The sequence below is a fragment of the Trichosurus vulpecula genome, chromosome 4 (assembly GCF_011100635.1).
Source record: "Trichosurus vulpecula isolate mTriVul1 chromosome 4, mTriVul1.pri, whole genome shotgun sequence".
NCBI lineage: Eukaryota > Metazoa > Chordata > Mammalia > Diprotodontia > Phalangeridae > Trichosurus > Trichosurus vulpecula.
This window is the reverse complement of record NC_050576.1, coordinates 103,255,437-103,273,470: the sequence shown is the minus strand read 5'-3', so window position 1 is coordinate 103,273,470 and position 18,034 is coordinate 103,255,437. Positions and strand designations below refer to the sequence as shown.

The following is an 18,034-nucleotide window of genomic DNA, read 5'->3' as shown; positions in this document are numbered from 1 at the left end:
CTCATGTGGAAAATGGGGAAATCTTCTAATGAGTTGTTATGAGGGTCACTTGAGAATATTTCTGAAGCAGTTTGTAACCATAAAACACTCTAGGATTTTGCTTGGTAGCTTTTACATCTGTTGTCTGCATTAATTGTTGTCATTCTTCATTTGCATTTCCTCCTAAACCTGAATGGAGAGGCTCATGAGAACCCTTTCTATATCCTCAGCTATCAACTGAGCCACCATGCGGAATATCTTCAAAAGGAACCAGGAGCCCATCGTGGCTCCTGCCGCCACCACAGCCACCATGCCAGTAGTTCCAGCGGGGCCTCCAGACAACTCCACAGAGAGTGGCGGTGCAGGGCCAACTGGAGAAGACATGTTCACCCAGCTGAAGGATAAATTCTTCAACGAGATCCAGAAGATCCCCTGTGAGTATCTCCTGAGGTGGGGAGAGGGGAGGAGATGTGACCACAGCATGGGGAGGGAGCATGCAGATGGAAGCCATGACAGTGCTTGGGGAACGCTTAGAAGTCCCTGGTGATATCCACCATTGTGGGCTGGGACATTTTTTTTTCATTTTTGGACTTGACTCTGGTGTTTGACCATGGGGATTTCTTAGGCTGCAGGATGGCACTGTGGTTGTAACTGAGTAGGAAGTGGGTCCAGGTGACCTTTAAGGGCCTTCCTTATAATCTCTAAGATTCTAGGTCTCTGGGTTAATCCTCACCAAATGAGGGTGGAAGGCTGACCTGGGACCATTCTCAGGAAGAGGCCTCTTCCATTGCTGATTGTGACAAGAGCTACCACATTCCCTTTATAGGGCCAGTATGTGGATTTCTGACAGATCTCTTCAGTTGGAATTGTGTCCCTAGGCAGAATACTGAGGAATGTTTTTTTCAGGCAGTCTTCTGCCCATCTATTGGGGCTAAAGGGGTTTGGGCTAAAGAAAGAGTAGGGGTTTGGGTAGCATTAAAAGCAGTTCCTGCAAATGAAATGCAAAACACTATGGAGGATGGTGGAAGAGTAGAGACATTATAGCTTTGGGGAGTAAGTAGCAGAAAGACTTCGAGTCAGATTTCTCCAGATGCTCCCAGTTTCAAACCATGCCATACCAGGATTTTCTGAAGGAACTGAGGATGGTTAGCCTGAGCAGAAAAGATTTAGAAGGAGCACGATTGCTGTCTTCAAGAATGTCATGTGGAAGAGGGAGTAGATTGGTTTTGTTTGATCCAAGAGTAGAAGGAGGAAATGTGAGTAAAAAGGACAGGGTAGCAGATTTAGGCTTGATGTAAGCAAAAACTTATGACTGAGTAGAGCTCTCTTCAACTGGAATGGGCCATGTTGGGGCATAGCAGGCTCCCTCTTACTTGGGGTCGAGCAGTGGTTGGATGGAAGAGCATTTATTGAGGATTCTTGCTCATGTATGAGTTGGACTGGGTAACCCCTAAGGGCCCTCCCAACTCTGAGATCCTGTGGCTCAGTGAAATATTCTGCCCTGTTGTCCCCATAAACCCTCATTCCCATCCCATATTCTTTGTTAGATGGCCCATTCCAATGTTTGGTTTGGGAAATATGGTCATTGGAAGGCTGCAGAGGAATGGAACTAGGGTTGGCTTTGTGGTGGCAGCACCTCTGCAGGCAGGGAGGGCACTATCGAGGGGGAAAGAAAGGGCCCTCTTCTGGGCAAAGGGATTCAGTGCCTATCAAGTTATTGTGCCATGCTATGTGCGTGCAGTACCTCCCTGGGCACTGATTGCCATCGCTGTGGTTGCTGGCCTCCTTCTCCTCACCTGCTGCTTCTGCATCTGCAAAAAGTGCTGTTGTAAGAAGAAAAAGAACAAGAAAGAGAAGGGTAAAGGCATGAAGAATGCGATGAACATGAAGGACATGAAAGGAGGTCAGGTATGGTACCTGCGAGGGGAAGGCGGAGGGGCGTGAGACACCACCTTGTTCATTGGGACAGAGCATCCTACTAGGAAGTTCAAAGTAGTCTGGGGGTATTTTCTTGATATCCTCCCTACTGCTCCTTAAAAAGAAGATATCTTAGGCTAATGAGGGTAGGGGAGGTTGACACATGGGGCCACAGTAGGCAGCAAGGTGGCATAGCGAATGTAGAATGTTGGACACGGCATCAAGAGGAACTGAGTTCAAATCCAGCCTCAGATCCTTACTTAGCTGTATGCCCTGAGGCAACTCACTTAAATTCCGTTTGCATCAGTTTCTTCAACTACAAAACGGAGACGGTAATAATAGCACCTGCCTTTCAGGATTGTCTCCAGGATCAAATGAGGGAATATTTGTTAAAAAAAAAAAAGTGCTTAGCACAGCATCTGGCACATAGTAGGAACTAGACAAATGCCTGTTTCCTTCCCCTTCTCCTTATTGTTGTTACTGCTTTGCCTCCCAAGTCCGTTGCCTTGGTTTCATGAACATTATCACCCAGAAGATCAAACCAGTTAATGGGAAAATATAGTTCTGCCAACCTGGACTCCCATGGGCCAATCACAGGGTGGAAGGTCATGAAATTTCCTCCTCCTTCCCCTCTCATTAAAAGAAAGACCCCTTGGGTTGCAAAAACAAACTATTGGACAAGAAGGAAGACCCTTTAAGAGGGCATCATAGGGGGACCCTCATTCAGAAGGTCGTGAAGGAGGAAGAGCGTTGCCTTGGGCATGAGGAGACCAGGGTCCTTGTCTCAGTTCTGTCACATACTAGCCATCTCACCTCTCAAAGGTCCTCTATTTTCCTCATCTGTGAAAGGGTGTAATGATGCCTGCCACGCCCATTCCAAAGGGCCGTTGTGAGCATCCTGTGATGTCCTCTGATGATAAAAATCTGTAAAGAGCTCTTCACACGCAAAGCAACGTTAATAAAACAATAATAACTGACATTTACATGGTGCTGATTATCTGACTTGAACAACATTTCAGTGAGGACTTTAAGGACAATTCCTCAGACAGGAAGTGATCGATCAATAAACATTTATTGTGCATCTACTATGTGCCAGGAACCGTGCTAAACTCTGGAGATACAAATATGAAAAAAGAAAGATAGTCTCTGCCCTCAAGAAGCTTACAGTCTAATGGGGAAAGAACATACAAAAGGAAGCTGGAAAGTGGGGTGGGGAAGGATGTACCTGATTTGGGGGCATGGTGATGTGAGTCAATCAGAGAAGTCCCAAAGCAGTACAGCCCAGAGCGAAATGAGGTCATGTAGAGAAGGAGAAGAGGAGAGGGCAAGCTTCTAGAAGGCAGAGACTGGTTCATTTTTGTCTTTACGTCCCCATCATCCAGCTCAGTGCCTTGCTCACAGTAGGGCCTTGTTTATTTGTTTTAAAATAATGGCCCTGGTAGGAATAGGACAACATGCAGGGCAAATGTGCCTCTGGTTTTTTTTTTTGTTACCTTTTAGTATAGATATTAATCTAATTATGCTCCAGAACCTGCAAGGATTCTTGGTATGACATGCTTGGAGTTCTCTTCCAGGCCTGCTCAGGACTCCTGGGTAGACTTTTATAGATCCCTGGTTCTCAATTTTACCCAAATTTGCAGTGGGAATAGTTCCAATATTCAAGGAATTTAGGATCAAAGCAGGGAAGAGGGGCAGCTAGGTGGCACCCTGTCTCTACTGGAAGACCTCCAAGGCAGGGCCCTCCCTCTGAAGGGAGCCATCACACTTTAGGACAGTTCTAATTGTTAAGAGTTGCTTGGGGCAACTAGGTGGAGCAGTGAGTAGAGGACCAGCCCTGGAGTCAGGAGGACCTGAGTTCAAATTCGGCCTCAGACCCTTGACACTTACTAGCTATGTGACCTTGGGCAAGTCACTTAACCCCAATTGCGCTGCCTTGCCCCCTCCAAAAAAAAAAAAGGCAGGAAAGAAATGGCCTCACTTTAAAAAGACATCGGTAGAGTAGGGAATTGTGTATGCATGTGTGTGTGTGTGTGTGTGTGTGTGTGCGCGCGCGCGTGTGTGCGTGCGTGCACACATGTGTGTATTTGTGTGCCACTGGGAGTTCCCATAAAGAGACATTTCCCCAAATCTGCTGTCTTTGGACTCCAGGCTGGTCTCTCTAAGGATGGTCGGCTGGTAGAATTAGTCAGCTGGTAAGCATTAATCTTTATGATAAGGGACTTCTCTAACCTGGCTTTTCTCTTTCTTTTCCTGTCATCACGGAATTCTCCCCACCAACCCACTGCCTGGTCTGGATGGCATTCATGGTATGTCTGTTTGAGTGGTATAGGGCCTAACTCGGAGAAGGTTTTGGAGAGGGGATTGAAGAGGGAGGAGAGCAGTCAGGGAGTAACAAAGGGGCACTATGCAAGTTGTCTAGGAGGTAGAAAGAGTATCAGATTTTGATTTCAGAAGATCTGGGTTCGAATCTTGGTTCTGCTACTCTGTGACCTTCAGCGAGTTGTCAAATTTCTCTTGGGTTCTCTTTCTTCATCTGCGAAATGAGGGAGGTATATTAGTGGATCTTGTCCAGCTTTTAATTCTATTAACCCCAAATTCCATCAGCCACTGTGTGATAAAGGCAGCTTATAGCAGCTAGCCAGAGTCAATTGTCAAATTTTCAGTGTGAGCATTTATACTTTGAAATTCAGCAAATGCTACGAATCAGGACTTGATTTATTGTTCTGTTGATTGTCTAGACTTCAGAAATCAATGGAAAAAATGTTAAGAATTCAGACTTCAAAGTGCATCCTGTTTATATCCCCCACCCCCCACAAAGAGCCTAGCATACTACTGGATGGAATAGTCAAGACTCGGGATAGGGTCCAAGTGGGAGCCATGAGCCTAGGACCTCCACTGACTTGAGCGAGTACCTATGGAGAAGCTTCTCTAAGTCCTTGGGAAAATCCCACTTCTCCTGCCAAGGATTCTTCCCTTCTGTCCAGATGATGACCAGGTCCCGGGGAAAAGGGGAGACGCCCTCCACCATTCTCCCATTGTGCTCAGCTGGGCTGTTCTGTCTTCCTAGCTTCGCCAGGACGATGATGATGCAGAGACGGGCCTGACAGAGGGAGAAGGTGAAGGAGAGGAAGAGAAAGAACCAGAAAACTTGGGCAAACTGCAGTTTTCATTGGACTATGATTTCCAGGCCAACCAGGTGCTCAGGGGTTGGAGGGAGGCAGTGGAAAGGTGAATGAGAGGCAGGGTTGTGCTGGAGCCTAGAGCCCACTGTTAAATTTTCAGTCTGAGCGTTTACACCTTAGAAAATAGCAAATGTTACCAGTTGGGGCTTGATTTCTTTTCTTCTTTTCTAGACTTAAGAATGTGATAGAAATAATGTAAATTAAACTAAAAAATATGTACTATGTATATTTTTCCTTCAGAGAGCCAGTTGTTAAACATTTACTATCATACTACTGGGTTGAGACATGGGCACAGAATGGGAAAAAGCACAGACTTGAGCTTGTGTAGTCAGGCTGAAGGGCCTAGGGTTATGACCATCTGAGCTTTGTGATCAGCAAGACCCCTTTCAGGTTTAGCATTCTATGCTTGTATGATTCAGTCAGAGAAAGATAGAGGAAAGCTTGAGGGGACATAGGAAAAGGGAACAGGGTGAGCCTGACCCCAGGATAACTGCTAACAGGGGAAACCTACACTGTGCTCTTTCTCAGGTGGGAGGGAGGACTCAGTAGAGCCCCTGGATACTCTGCAAACCTTCTGGTAATGTGGCTGGTGTCTTCTGGGAGTCTTGTTCCACCCTAGGACATAGGACCAAATGAGAAGGTCTCTAGAGATCTAAGACCAAGCTCCCATAATAAACTTCCAAGCCAGGGGCTGGTGGAAATGGGCAGCTTGAGAATGTTGGAGCAGGACTGAGAAGTGGGCTCATTTCTCTCCACAGCTGACCGTGGGCGTCCTTCAGGCAGCCGAGCTCCCTGCTCTGGACATGGGAGGCACCTCAGACCCCTATGTCAAAGTCTTCCTTCTCCCAGACAAGAAGAAGAAATATGAGACCAAGGTCCATAGGAAGACACTGAATCCTGCTTTCAATGAGACCTTTACCTTCAAGGTGAGGTTGAGAACTCCTTTTCCCAGGTCCTTCCCTTCTTTCCCTCTTTGATTTACTCCTAAGAATACAATGCATAGGATCATGGGCAGAGAATTTACAAATGGTGATTCAGAGTTGGCATTTTATCCCCTAAATACCCAGAGATTACCCTTCCTGGCTTCTAGCTCCATCGGGGAATAACCCAGCCCAGAAAAATTTGGTTGAGATCAATGAACTCTCAGCTACTGTCCTGCTCTCACCCAATGGTCAGCTTATTCTTTTAGCCTCTGAAGAAATCTGGGGGCTCCCTGCCCATTTTAGCCTCCACTTGCTTTTCTAGGTCTCATCCAACTCTAATCCTATGATCCTATCATCAGGGTCCTTTTCTCACCAAACTCTGTGACTCTTAGGTTGTGCTGGGGATATCTTGGGGCAATGATACAGGCCCTCTTCCCATCATCATCACCCCTAGGAATTCAGACTCTTTACAATACCCCACCTATCTGTGCCCTGACATGTCCTACAGGTGCCCTACCAGGAGCTAGGGGGCAAGACACTGGTGATGGCCATCTACGACTTTGACCGCTTCTCCAAACACGACATCATCGGAGAGGTGAAGGTGCCCATGAACACTGTGGACTTGGGCCAGCCCATTGAGGAGTGGAGAGATCTGCAGGGTGGAGAGAAGGAAGAGGTGAGGCAGGGAGAACCTGGGCCAGTTTCAATGTTGTACTTGAGAAGGTACAGAGAGAAGGCCAGGGCCAGGGCCAGACCAGTACCAGGTAGAGGAGCAAAATGAGATCGTTGAGTCCCTCGGGCTTGACCCTGGGCTCCAGTGGTTAGGAGCTCACAGTCTAGCTGGGGAGATAAGCTATACACATATGGAACCAAGAATATTACAAGACCATGTATCTAGCCCCCGATGGGAGACACTGTAGTATAGACCTAGAGTAATGCATTCAAATCTCAGCTCAGGCACTTGCAAGGTGGGTGACCTTGGGCAAGTAATTTAATTTTTCTTACTCTTAGTTTCCTCACCTGTAAAATGGGGATAATATTTCTTGAACTTTTTGACTTATGGGTGGTTGTGAAAAAAATGCTTTGCAAACCTTAAAGCATTATAGGAATATGAGCTGGTACTATTATCAAATGCTAGATAGTGTGGTACCTGAGAGGGAAAGATCAGCATAGGCTGGAGGAGTGTGCAGAGAAGGCTCCATGCCCCCAGGGCTCTGAGAGACCATGGGATCCCCAGGCCCATGGAAGTGAACCCAGTTCCAAGCTAGTCTGGATAGGGAGAGTGCCCATTAGAAAGAAGAGGAGGAGGGGGTGCTCTGAATCCCACCCACCCCATGCCTCCATCCTTACCTGCTTTGGGAACATGTGGTCTAAAGAGTAAACAAGGCAGATAGCCACCTAGGACCCACACACAAGGGGCCATCTGAGGAACATTTTTAAATGTAACTGTTTACAAATGCACATATTTCCAATGCCAGAAAAGTCTGCTCTCCATGGCCCATAGGTATTTATTTTGTGATAACTTAAATGATATGTGTTATAGTGAAGGCTCGAAGACTCCAGTGAACAATAACAGTAACATGGGGCCCGTGCAATTTAAAAACCTTGCCTAGGGCATACAAATAATTTGTCCCTCTGCCCTGGACAGCTACAAGTCAGGGTAGATCTCCAATTATCCTCCAGGGCCACTTGCCTGCCTTGGGAACATGTGGTCTAAAGACCATCCGCCATTCCTGTTTATTCTTCTCATCTCTGATTTCTGTCTATTCCCTTCCTCCATCTTTTCCTCCCTCCTTTCCTTCCTTTCTCTCTCCTTTCCTTTTCCCCTTTTCCTTCCCTCCTTCACTCTTTCCTCCCTCCCTCCCTTCCTTCCTTCCTTCCTTCTTTTCTTCCTTCTTCATAAGTAACTGTGATTTATCGGAGATGCAGATAAATACAAATGAGAGGCTTAGGCAGCATATCTCCCTTGTGATATAAATAGCACTTGTGGGAAAGGCCATTATTAATCAATAGCTTTGTTGAACTGTAGCAGGAAAGAGTGAGTTGAAATATAAGGAAGAACTTGTTAGCGATCCAGGGATTGATAACTGAAAGAGCTCCCTCAGAAAGAGAGACCTTCCCCTCCTTCCCCTCCTTCCCCTCCTTCCCCTTCTTCCCCTCCTTCCCCTCCTTCCCCTCCTCCCTCACCTCCACCACTCTCCCTCCTCCACCCACCTTCCCCACACCCTAATCTAGTAGGCCAGGTAAGTGGCAAGCCCTGACTGGAGCTGAGCAAAATGTCCTTAGGAGGACCCTTCCAGGCTGAAGGGGAGACTCTGAATTTTGTTTTTCCCTCACTGGGCAGCCAGAAAAGCTTGGAGACATCTGCACTTCCCTCCGCTACGTGCCTACTGCTGGGAAATTGACTGTCTGTATTCTGGAAGCCAAGAACCTGAAGAAGATGGATGTAGGAGGCCTTTCAGGTGCGTGCAGATCCACCATTGGCCATCAGGTGGCACTAGTGTCAGACAGCTCTCCAACTCCTATATTTCCCAGTTTTTTTAACCTTGAATTCCCATTCTTGGAGAACTTCTAATCATTCAAAGCATATTGTGATCAACTCTCCAGGAACCTTGCTAGGGTGGTACCCCTAACTCCAACAGTGCACTGCCAGGGCTTTATAGAGGGTATAATGAATGTCGCTGTGCCCACAGGCCCAGTTGCCTTTGGCAAAATTGTGAATTAGGTAAAGCTAACTTCAGGGTCTTATTTTCCTGTCAGGACCCCTTTCTTGCCAGCGCCAGCCCTGGCCCCCAGCTTTCCTATGTTGGAGAAAAGCAGAAACTGTATCAATTCAGTTCAACAAACATTGAAGTCTCTGCTGTGAGGTCAGGCAGTGTCCTGGGCACATCAAAAAATGAAATAATTCAGTCTCTTCACTATGGTGCAGTGGGAAGAGAGCTAGATTTGAAGTCAGAGGTCTCGGGCTCAAATCTTGGCTCTGCCACTGACTAGCTGTGTGACCTTGGTCAAGTCACTTTCTGGTCACCTCAACTATAAAATAAGGAGATTGACCTCAATAAGCTTCAAGGTTCCTTCCAATACCAAATCTATTATCTGACTCTCAAGGAGCTGACGATCTGTGGCAAGGCTGGGATACGTGTACAAGCCAGTATGATTCAAGGTAGCATGTAATGGGCACCAAGTGACCCAAGGCACTAAGGGGAGGTTGTGGAGGGATCCCCTGGGGGTGGCATCAGAGAAGAGGTGGGCCCTGAGCTTAACCTTGAAGGAAGAGGTTTTCAACAGGAGAAAGATGGAGGTGGAAGGTGCACTCCAGGCGTGGGGAATGTACAGCAGAGAAGGACAGGAGGGGATCAGGGAATAGTCAGTAGTCCAGTCTGACTAGAATATTGAATAAATGAAGGGGAGCGGTATGAAATAAGGCCAGAAAAGCAAGGAAGAGCCAGTTTGCGGAGGGACTTGAATGTCAGACAAAGGAGTCTATTTTTTTTTACCCTATCGTGCTTGGAGAGCCATGGAAGAGTCTGGAGCCGGGGAGTGATGTGGTCAGGCTTTGGCCTTAGTAGACTTATTTTGAGAACTAAGTAAAGAATGATTGAAGCCAGCAAGAGACTGGAGACCGGGAGACCAGTTAGGAGGCACACAGGGGGAATGAATGCATGAATGAAGACAGTAATATATCAAGGGTTGCAGGGGCAGAATCATCAAGATTGATGAGATGCAGAGGGTGAAGGCAAAGGAAGACTCAAGAAGGACTCTGGGAGGGCAGGGTTAAAGAGGAATATGGACTCAGTCTCAGACATACAGAATTTGAGGGCTTGGTGAGACATCCACAATGAACATCCATGCAAAGGCCTGTGGGTAGTCTAGGTATTGGTGATATGAAGAAGGGGGAAGTATGTTCCCACAGGAAATTATGTTGTCACTAGGCAGGATAATGGGAAAGCACCGGCTCAACCTGAAGCACATGTCAGTCCATCAAACTGCATTTATTAAGCACCTACTGTGTGCCAGGCACTGTGCTAAGTGCTAGGGCTACAAAGAAAGGCAAAAACCAGCCCCTGCTTTCAAGGAACTTACAGACAATGGGAAACACAATATGCAAACAACTATGCACAAACGAGATATAGACTGGATAAGTTGAGAGTAGTCTCAGAAGAAGGGAAGTCCAAGAGGTAGAGATAAGGAGGGAGAGCATTCCAAGCATGGAGGGAAGCCAGAGAAAATGGCCAGAATCTGAAGATGGAGTGTCTTGTGAGGACCAGCTAGGACCCAGGGTCGCAGAGTACATGGAGGAGAGTAAGCGCCACAAAGACCAGAAAGGGGAGGCAGCTTATGAAAGGCTTTGCATTCTAAACAGAAGATTTTATTTGATCTTGGAGGTAATAGGGAGCCACTGAAGTTTATTGTGGTCAGATCTGTATTTTAGGAAAGTCGTTTTGACAGCTGAGTGGAGGATAGAATAGAGTGGAAAAAGTTTGAGGCAAGGAGACTAGCCAGCAGGCTATTGCAACAGTCCAGGTATGGGGTGACGAGAGCCTGTACCACGGAGCCATAGGAGACAAGAGGGTATATTCGAGAGACCCTGCCCTCCAGGAGCTTATATACACCCTATCGGGGAGACAATACATACACATATTAGAAGGAACTACAGCATCTAGACAAAGTAAATAGAAGGTAATTTCAGGAGGAGGAGGAAGGCACTGGCAGTTGGGACTGGGGTCAGGAGAGGCCCCATATAGGTGGTAGCACTTGATTTGAGCTTTGGGGTGGGATGTCCTCAGTGGACAATTTCTCCTCTCCTCACAAACTAATCCATCTGCTCCTTTGGCCAGGACACCCACATTCTGAAAGCATTCTCTAACTGGTTATCATAGTCCCTGGAGGTGGTTCAAGTTGATAGTCCTGTCTTATTTTGTTACGCTTCCAGAAAGATTGAACATCACTGCAAAGGCCTGTGGGTAGATTGCCAATAGGAAGAAGCTATAGGGAAAGAGGTTCCCATAGGAAAGAATGCTGTCACTAGGCGGGACAATGAGAGGGCACCTGCTCAGCCTGCAGTACTTGTTCCTAGCATGCCTCAATCACAATTTGGTTACTGTGTCCTTCTAGCCATACCTCTTCATCAACCTTCTAACTCTGCTTCCTTCTCTCTGCATTATACTACTCCCACTAGTCTTTCAGCTCTCACCCCACCCCTGATTTATTCTTCATCTCTTCAACCTAGTTGTGAGGCTATAAATTGGTCAGCCATACTCCATTTCGTGGAAGAACATGACTGTGAGATCCGTTTCCATGTCATTGGTCTTCCCCTGTGGATACAAGTAATTAAAATGATTTGGCCAAACCAGGAAAATGTAGAGTACTGAATTAATTATTTGACATTTGGAAGGGACTTTGGCAATTTTCTAGTCCAACCCGGAGGCCGAAATGAATCTTCACTATAATAGACATGACAAATGGTCACGCAGGCTTTGCTTGAAGCTCTCCAATGAGGGAACATTCACTAGTAAGTGAGGCAGTCCATGCTATTTTGGAGATTATAACTGTTAGAGAGCTTTTCTTGACATCAAATTAAAATTTGATTTTTTTTTTTTTGCAGCTACCACCCATTACTTCCATTTCTGCCTTTCAAGGCCAAACAGAACATCAGTCAGACCTGTTTGATTGGAAAGGAAAACATGAAATAGGACTAGAAAATTAAGTGGAAACCAGATTGAGAAAATTGAAATTCCAGGCTGAAGAGTTTGCATGTTGTTCCAGAAACAGTAGGGAGCCACTGAAGACTCTTGATTAGGGTAGTGATAGGGTCAGATCTGTCACGGTCAGATTTTGGAAATATAAAGTTGGCAGCTTCACAGAGGATAGATTAGAAAGGGGAGAAAAGTCCAGGGGGATGAAGACTGAGAAAAGATCATTTTATTTGGCGATTAAGAGGTGACTCTGGAGGAAGCGATTTCAGTAGAGTAGTGGGATCAAAAGCCACTTTGCAAGGGGTTGAAGAATGAGTGGACAGTATGGAAATGGGTGTGAGGCAGTGAGTGTCGATGCAATTTAACAGGGAAGGAGTGGAGAGATATAGGTCAGCAACTTAATCTGAAATATTGCTGTGCCATAAAAAATGATGAAATGGACTATTTCAGAGGAAACTGGGATGACACTTGGGAACTGGCACAGGGCAAAGTGAACAGAACTAGAGCAGTTTATACAATGATCACATTATGGAGAAAAACAACTTTGAAAGACTTTAGAACTCTGAACAACCACGGTGATAAACCATGAGTCCAGAAACATTAACATGAAATATGCTGCTCGTCTTCAAATAGAGAGGTGATGAACTCTATGTCACTAGCTCATACCGGGGTAAAAGATTATGTCTAGCCACATACACACATAGCCATACGTAGACACAGCACAGGGCATGCTCAACATAGGGAGGAGCTATCCATGAGTGACACGGGTTCTCTTGGGAGGTGGTGGGTTCTCCCTTGCCAGAGCTCTGTATAAAAGGGCTTGATAGTCCCTTGTCAGGCATGTGATAGAAAAGATTGTTCTGAACAGCCTCCAAGGTCCCTTGCAACCGTGGGGTTCTATAATTCTGCTCTATGATAGACTCCAGCTATCTCTCCCCTGTCCCACTCTGTCCTTAAAAGGTAGCCAGAGAGTTCTCCCTTTCAATGGGCTTGCAGGAAAACATGTAGTTGCCTTCAGGGGTTGGGTTTTGGACTCTATAGATATTTGTTCTTCCATGCCTAATAGAGAAATTCATTCCTGGTGTTTTGGGGGGGTTTTTTTTGGAGGGGGGAAGTCAGGACAATTAGGCTTAAGTGAGTTGCCCAAGGTCACAGAGCTAGTAAGTATGTCAAGTGTCTAAGTCCAGATTTGAACTCAGGTCTTCCTGACTCCAGGGCCTGTGCTCTATTCACTGCTCCACCTAGTTGGCCCAAGCAACTCTTAACAATTAGAGCTGTCCTAAAGTGTGAGGACCCTGCCTTGGAGGTCTTCCAGTAGAGACAGGGTGCCAACATTTGTTGGGCATGTTATGGTACAGATCCTTTCGTGTATGGATTGGATCAGATGACTGCTGACATCCCTTTCAGCTCTCAAATTCTGTGATTCTGTCCAACCGCATGTTCAGAAGCCAAGAAGTTAGCTTTCATATTTCTGGGAGAGTTTGAGACAAGTTGGATCAGAGGTGGGAGAGGAGAAAGGGAACAGAAGGGAAAGGGGAGGGTTTTGCAACATCTGATTTTTTTTTTATATGTGTTGCTCAATTTTTTCTCTTTTCCTGTTTTTTCTTTTTTAATTTTTTTAAACTTTTTGGTATGAAGGATGGATATCTGGGAGGGGGAGGGTACAGGAGGAATTCTAGGTGATATAAAAACAAAAGATATAAATAAAAATCTATACAATGTATCCCAAAAGTCTTAAGCACAATTTTAAGCTTTATTTGCTTAATTACCTTAATTAACTTGAGTGTAGTTTTAAACTTTATTAACTTAACTTTATTAACTTCTAAGCTTAATTAACTTAAGCTGGTAAAGTTTTAAACTGCACTGAGACTTTTAGGACACACTATATTTTAAAAAGACAGTATATGCCCTATTTCACACCCATAGGATCCCACCTCTGCAAAGAAGAGAGATGCATTTTCCATCTCTCCTTCAAGGACAAGCTTGATTATTATAATCACGTGGCATTGGGTTTCTTGCTGTTGTTATTCTCTATATTTACTTTGTTGTAGTCATTATATAGATTAATTTCCCTGGTTCTGTTTACTTCACTTTGCATTGGTTGATGCAAGTCTTCCCATGGTTCTCTGAGTTCTTGATATTCATAGTTTCCTGTAGCCTCAGGGTCCTCATCTGTCAAGTGAAGGGATTGGACTCTATCACCACTTAGGTCCCTCTTGCCTGTAAATCTCTGATTCTAACCTTTGGTTCGTGGCAAGCCCCTTGATGGCTGAGCTTAGAATGGAAGAAAGGCAGTCAGATGACCTAGGCTTCAGATTCTGATCCCTGTACTTACTATCTGTGTAGCACTGGGCAAGTATACTTCTCCCTCACCCCCAGTTTCCTGAATGATGGAGTTGAACTTCCTCGGGGGTTCTTACCTTTTTGGGCATCCTAGGATTCTTTGGCAGTCTGCTGTGGCCTAGCAATTCTTCTCAGAATAATGTTCATAAATGCATAAAATAAAATACAGAGGATTACAAAGGAAAGTAATTCTATCTAAATAAATAGATTAATTAATATAATTAATTAATAATAATTAAATAAAAATATAATAATAATTAAATTAAAAAGTTCACGGACCTGAATTAAGAATCCATGGCCTAATGACAACACATATTTGTAATGGGTTTTGTTTCTTTTGCTTTCTCAATGGTGAGGGAGGGGAGGGGGAGAATTAGGAACTAAAAAATTAAATTAAATTAAAAAAAACAAACCCTTAGCCTAGATGGTCTCTGAGGCCCTTCCCAGCTCTAAATTTTAGGATCTATTTGTATGCAAATGGATCCTAAGATTTAGAGCTAGAGAATGGATCCACACAAATGGATCACATTAGAACAAACGAGTTAATGGATCTGTACAAATGCAGTTTAAGATATAGAACTATACTATGGTAGACATTGAGGGGAGGAGACAAAGGTTCCTATGAGGCATAACCCTGACCTCATGGAATAAGCCAGGAGAGAGAAAAAGAGAGAGAAAGACAGAGAGACAGAGAGACAGAAAGAGACAGACAGAGAGACAGAGAGAGACAGAAAGACAGAGAGAGAGACAGAGAAAGAGGATTCATGGATGACTATTATTAAGAAATAATCAGCACAATCATAACCAGCACCCACAAGAGTTGGGAAGCCTCGGATGGTGATGGGTTTCTCCTTCTGCAGATCCCTACGTGAAGATTCACTTGATGCAGAATGGTAAGAGGCTGAAGAAGAAGAAGACCACAGTGAAGAAGAAGACCTTGAACCCCTACTTCAATGAGTCCTTCAGCTTTGAGATACCCTTCGAGCAGATCCAGGTGATCTTGGACCCACCTGGGCTCTGGGCCTGTGGTGCAGGTTGGGGGCAGTCACAAAAGGAGGAGATTTGGGATAGTTTGAGGGAAAGTACTTTATAGACACTGACCAAATTCCCTAATGCTCTCCTCATGGAAGCAGGTATAGAGAGTGGGATGCATTTCAGGTTATTCTGAAGTGACATAGAAGATGATAAGGAGAAAAAGTTCCATTAGATAATTAATCTCCAAATCACTTCCTTGGGCCTTTAGAGCACTAATTTACGTGTGTGGAGGGATGGGTTTGATGAAACACAGTAGATCCAAGAGGAGAACCTAAGGGCAAACTGGTTGACCTGAGTTTGAGTCTGGCCTCAGATACTAGCTGTGTGACCCTGGACAAGTCAACTAAGCCTCAGTTTCCTCATCTGTCAAATGCGAAGCACTTTGTAAACCTTAAAATGCATACACTTATTTTGAAAATTTATTTTAAAATTATTTTAATATTTAAAATATTATTTTAAAATTAATATCTTGCCCCAACCTGCTCCTGCCCTGCCTAACCTCACAACAACAACTCCTGCCTCTCATTCCCTGCTAGGGATAGATATAGATGGCAACATTCTTAAAACTATCCTAGAAAACCCTCGTGGCCTGCCCATCTGTCCTCTCTTCATCCCTCTCTCCTTTCTCCTCTCATTTCTTTGTTCTTCTTTTCTTCCTCCCTCCCTTCTTCCTTCTTTTCTTGCTGTCTGTCTCCTCCCTCCTTTCTTCCTCCTATGCTATTTCACTTCCAGTTCTCTCTTTTTCCTCTCTCTCCTTTTTTTTTCTCTCTCTCTTTCTGACTGTCTCTCTGTCTCTGTCTGCCTGCCTCTCTTCCCCTCTCTTCCTTCCCTTTCTATTTACTGCCTGGCTAGCTTACATGTAGTGATGTGAGAAGAGTCCAAAGACTTGGGTCTGAATCCGAGCTCTGACCACGGACAATCACTTAATCCCTCTGAGCCTCAGTTTCCTCGTCTGTAACAATAGTGGCCCTACCTAACTCACAGGACTATAGTGAGGGAAGTGCTTTGTAAACCTTTCAGGGCTATGTACGTGTGAGTGATTGTAATCACACCTTCTCTAGGTGTGGGGGGCTGGGATGGAGAAGGAGGGGAGGAGATAATTAAATGTTAGGCTTTTAAAATTTCTTGCTGGGCTGCAGGTTGCAGTTATAAGTGAAAAATGAAAGTAAATAAGATCAGTGTTATATCAACTAAGCCCTTTACTTAAGCAGAGCAGGTACTACTGCCACCTAGAACTTAGAAGCAGGCTATGACCGAGTAAACTCTAGCGTCTTGGGACCCTCTATAAGCTGACCTCACTTTGCCGGCAGGCAGATGGCCATGATGGCAGATGAGCTTGGCCACCTATGAACATCGTAGAGATCTGAAGCCATCCTTTCTTCTCTTCGGAAGAACTGTCTTATTTTTGGCAACGAGTGAGCCAAGGAAAGCCATTCGGGTCAGAAATACATAGCGAGTACCAGACTGGGAGTCGAGACATCAGGAATTTGCCCCAGCTCTGTCACTGACCTCAGAAGCGGCTTACAGCTAGTTCCTCTGCCTTTTCTAGCTCTTGTCTCTCACTCAGGAAAAAATAACTCACATCCTCCTCATGCTCCCTGCCCCTCAGAGCTCCAATGAAAGGTCAAAATAAGAATCAGAAGAGGCTCGTATTTGTGTGTAGGAGTTACAGTGCTATCTAATGAGAATAATAAAAAAGGAGACGGTGACATGCTCCTTTTTGCCTCCAGAAAAGTCAGAACAATCAATGAACGAATGTTTATTAAGCTCCTATTATATGCCAGGCAATATGATAGGCACCAGGGACACAAAACAACAATCACCACAACAACAAAAACCACCAACAACAAAACTAACAACTGGGAGGATCAGGAAAGACGCCATGGTGGCTCAAGGTGGTCCTTGAGCTTGGCTTTGAAGGAAACTAGGGATATGAGGAGTCAGAGGAGAAGAAGGAGGGCATTCTGAACACTCCAGGAATAAGAGGGAACTATGTCATTTCTGGGCCTAGATTAGCTGTAGAGAAGGCCTTCTTCACTGTTAGGATAGCTAGAGATGGGCGAAATGAAGAGACCTTCTCTCTGCTCTGCCCTCCCACCCTCAATATGCCTGGGGTTGTGTTGGATACAACTCTGCCCAGAGGCAAGGGGATGGATGCAGAAAGGAAGGAAAGAAGATAGGTAGGAAGAAAGAAGGGAAAGAAAGAGAGAAGGAAGGAGGGAGAGAAGAAGGGAAAGAAGGAAGGAGGGAGTGAAGGGAGGATAGAAAGGAGAGAAGGAGGAAGGGAAAGAGGGAAGGAAGGAGGGAGAGAAGGGAGGAGGATAGAAAGGAGGGAGGGGAGGAGGGAAAGAGGGAGGAAAGGGAAGGAAAGGAAAGGAAAGAAAGAAATGTCTATTATGTGCCAGGCACTATGTTAAGTGCTTTACAAATATTAACTCATTTGATCCATGTAACAACCCTAGGAGATAGGTGTTTTTATTATCCCTATTTTGTGACTGAGAAAACTGGAGCAGACAGAGGTTGAGAGACTTGCCCAGTCATAAAGCTAGGAAGTATCTGAGGCCAGACTGGAACTCAGCTCTTCTGGACTCCAGGCCTAGATCTCTATCCACTAAGTCGCCTAGCTCCCTCATACAGGGAACTCTGGTAGAACCTTTTAGCCCACAATTTGGAGTAGAGATGGACAGTCAGGATGACCAATAGGGACTCCTTTCTGGCTCTCAAACTCATCTCCTTCTTGTTTCTCTCACAGAAAGTCCAGGTCGTGGTCACAGTGCTGGACTATGACAAACTGGGTAAGAACGAAGCCATCGGCAAGATCTTCGTAGGCTGCAACGCCACAGGCACGGAGCTCCGGCACTGGTCTGACATGTTGGCCAATCCCCGGAGGCCCATTGCCCAGTGGCATTCTCTCAAACCCGAGGAGGAGGTGGATGCCCTCCTGGGCAAGAACAAATAG

At 45.3% G+C, this 18,034-nt stretch overlaps 1 protein-coding gene across 1 annotated transcript; it reads left to right on the top strand.

Annotated features, from left to right (window-relative positions):
* The first annotated feature begins 226 nt into the window (after positions 1-226).
* Positions 227-18,034, top strand: SYT2 (synaptotagmin 2). The gene is made up of 8 exons (XM_036757552.1): positions 227-413; positions 1,721-1,887; positions 4,973-5,092; positions 5,837-6,004; positions 6,510-6,677; positions 8,346-8,463; positions 14,901-15,034; positions 17,828-18,034. The coding sequence occupies exons 1-8, from the start codon at positions 227-229 to the stop codon at positions 18,032-18,034; spliced, it is 1,269 nt and encodes a 422-aa protein (XP_036613447.1).

Bases quoted from the DNA above. Each gene is read 5' to 3' on its own strand.
- SYT2 (XM_036757552.1), top strand. From the start codon at position 227: ATGCGGAATATCTTCAAAAGGAACCAGGAGCCCATCGTGGCTCCTGCC. The intron at 414-1,720 runs GTGAGTATCTCC...ATGTGCGTGCAG, and splicing joins CGAGATCCAGAAGATCCCCT to TACCTCCCTGGGCACTGATT. The intron at 6,005-6,509 runs GTGAGGTTGAGA...CATGTCCTACAG, and splicing joins ATGAGACCTTTACCTTCAAG to GTGCCCTACCAGGAGCTAGG.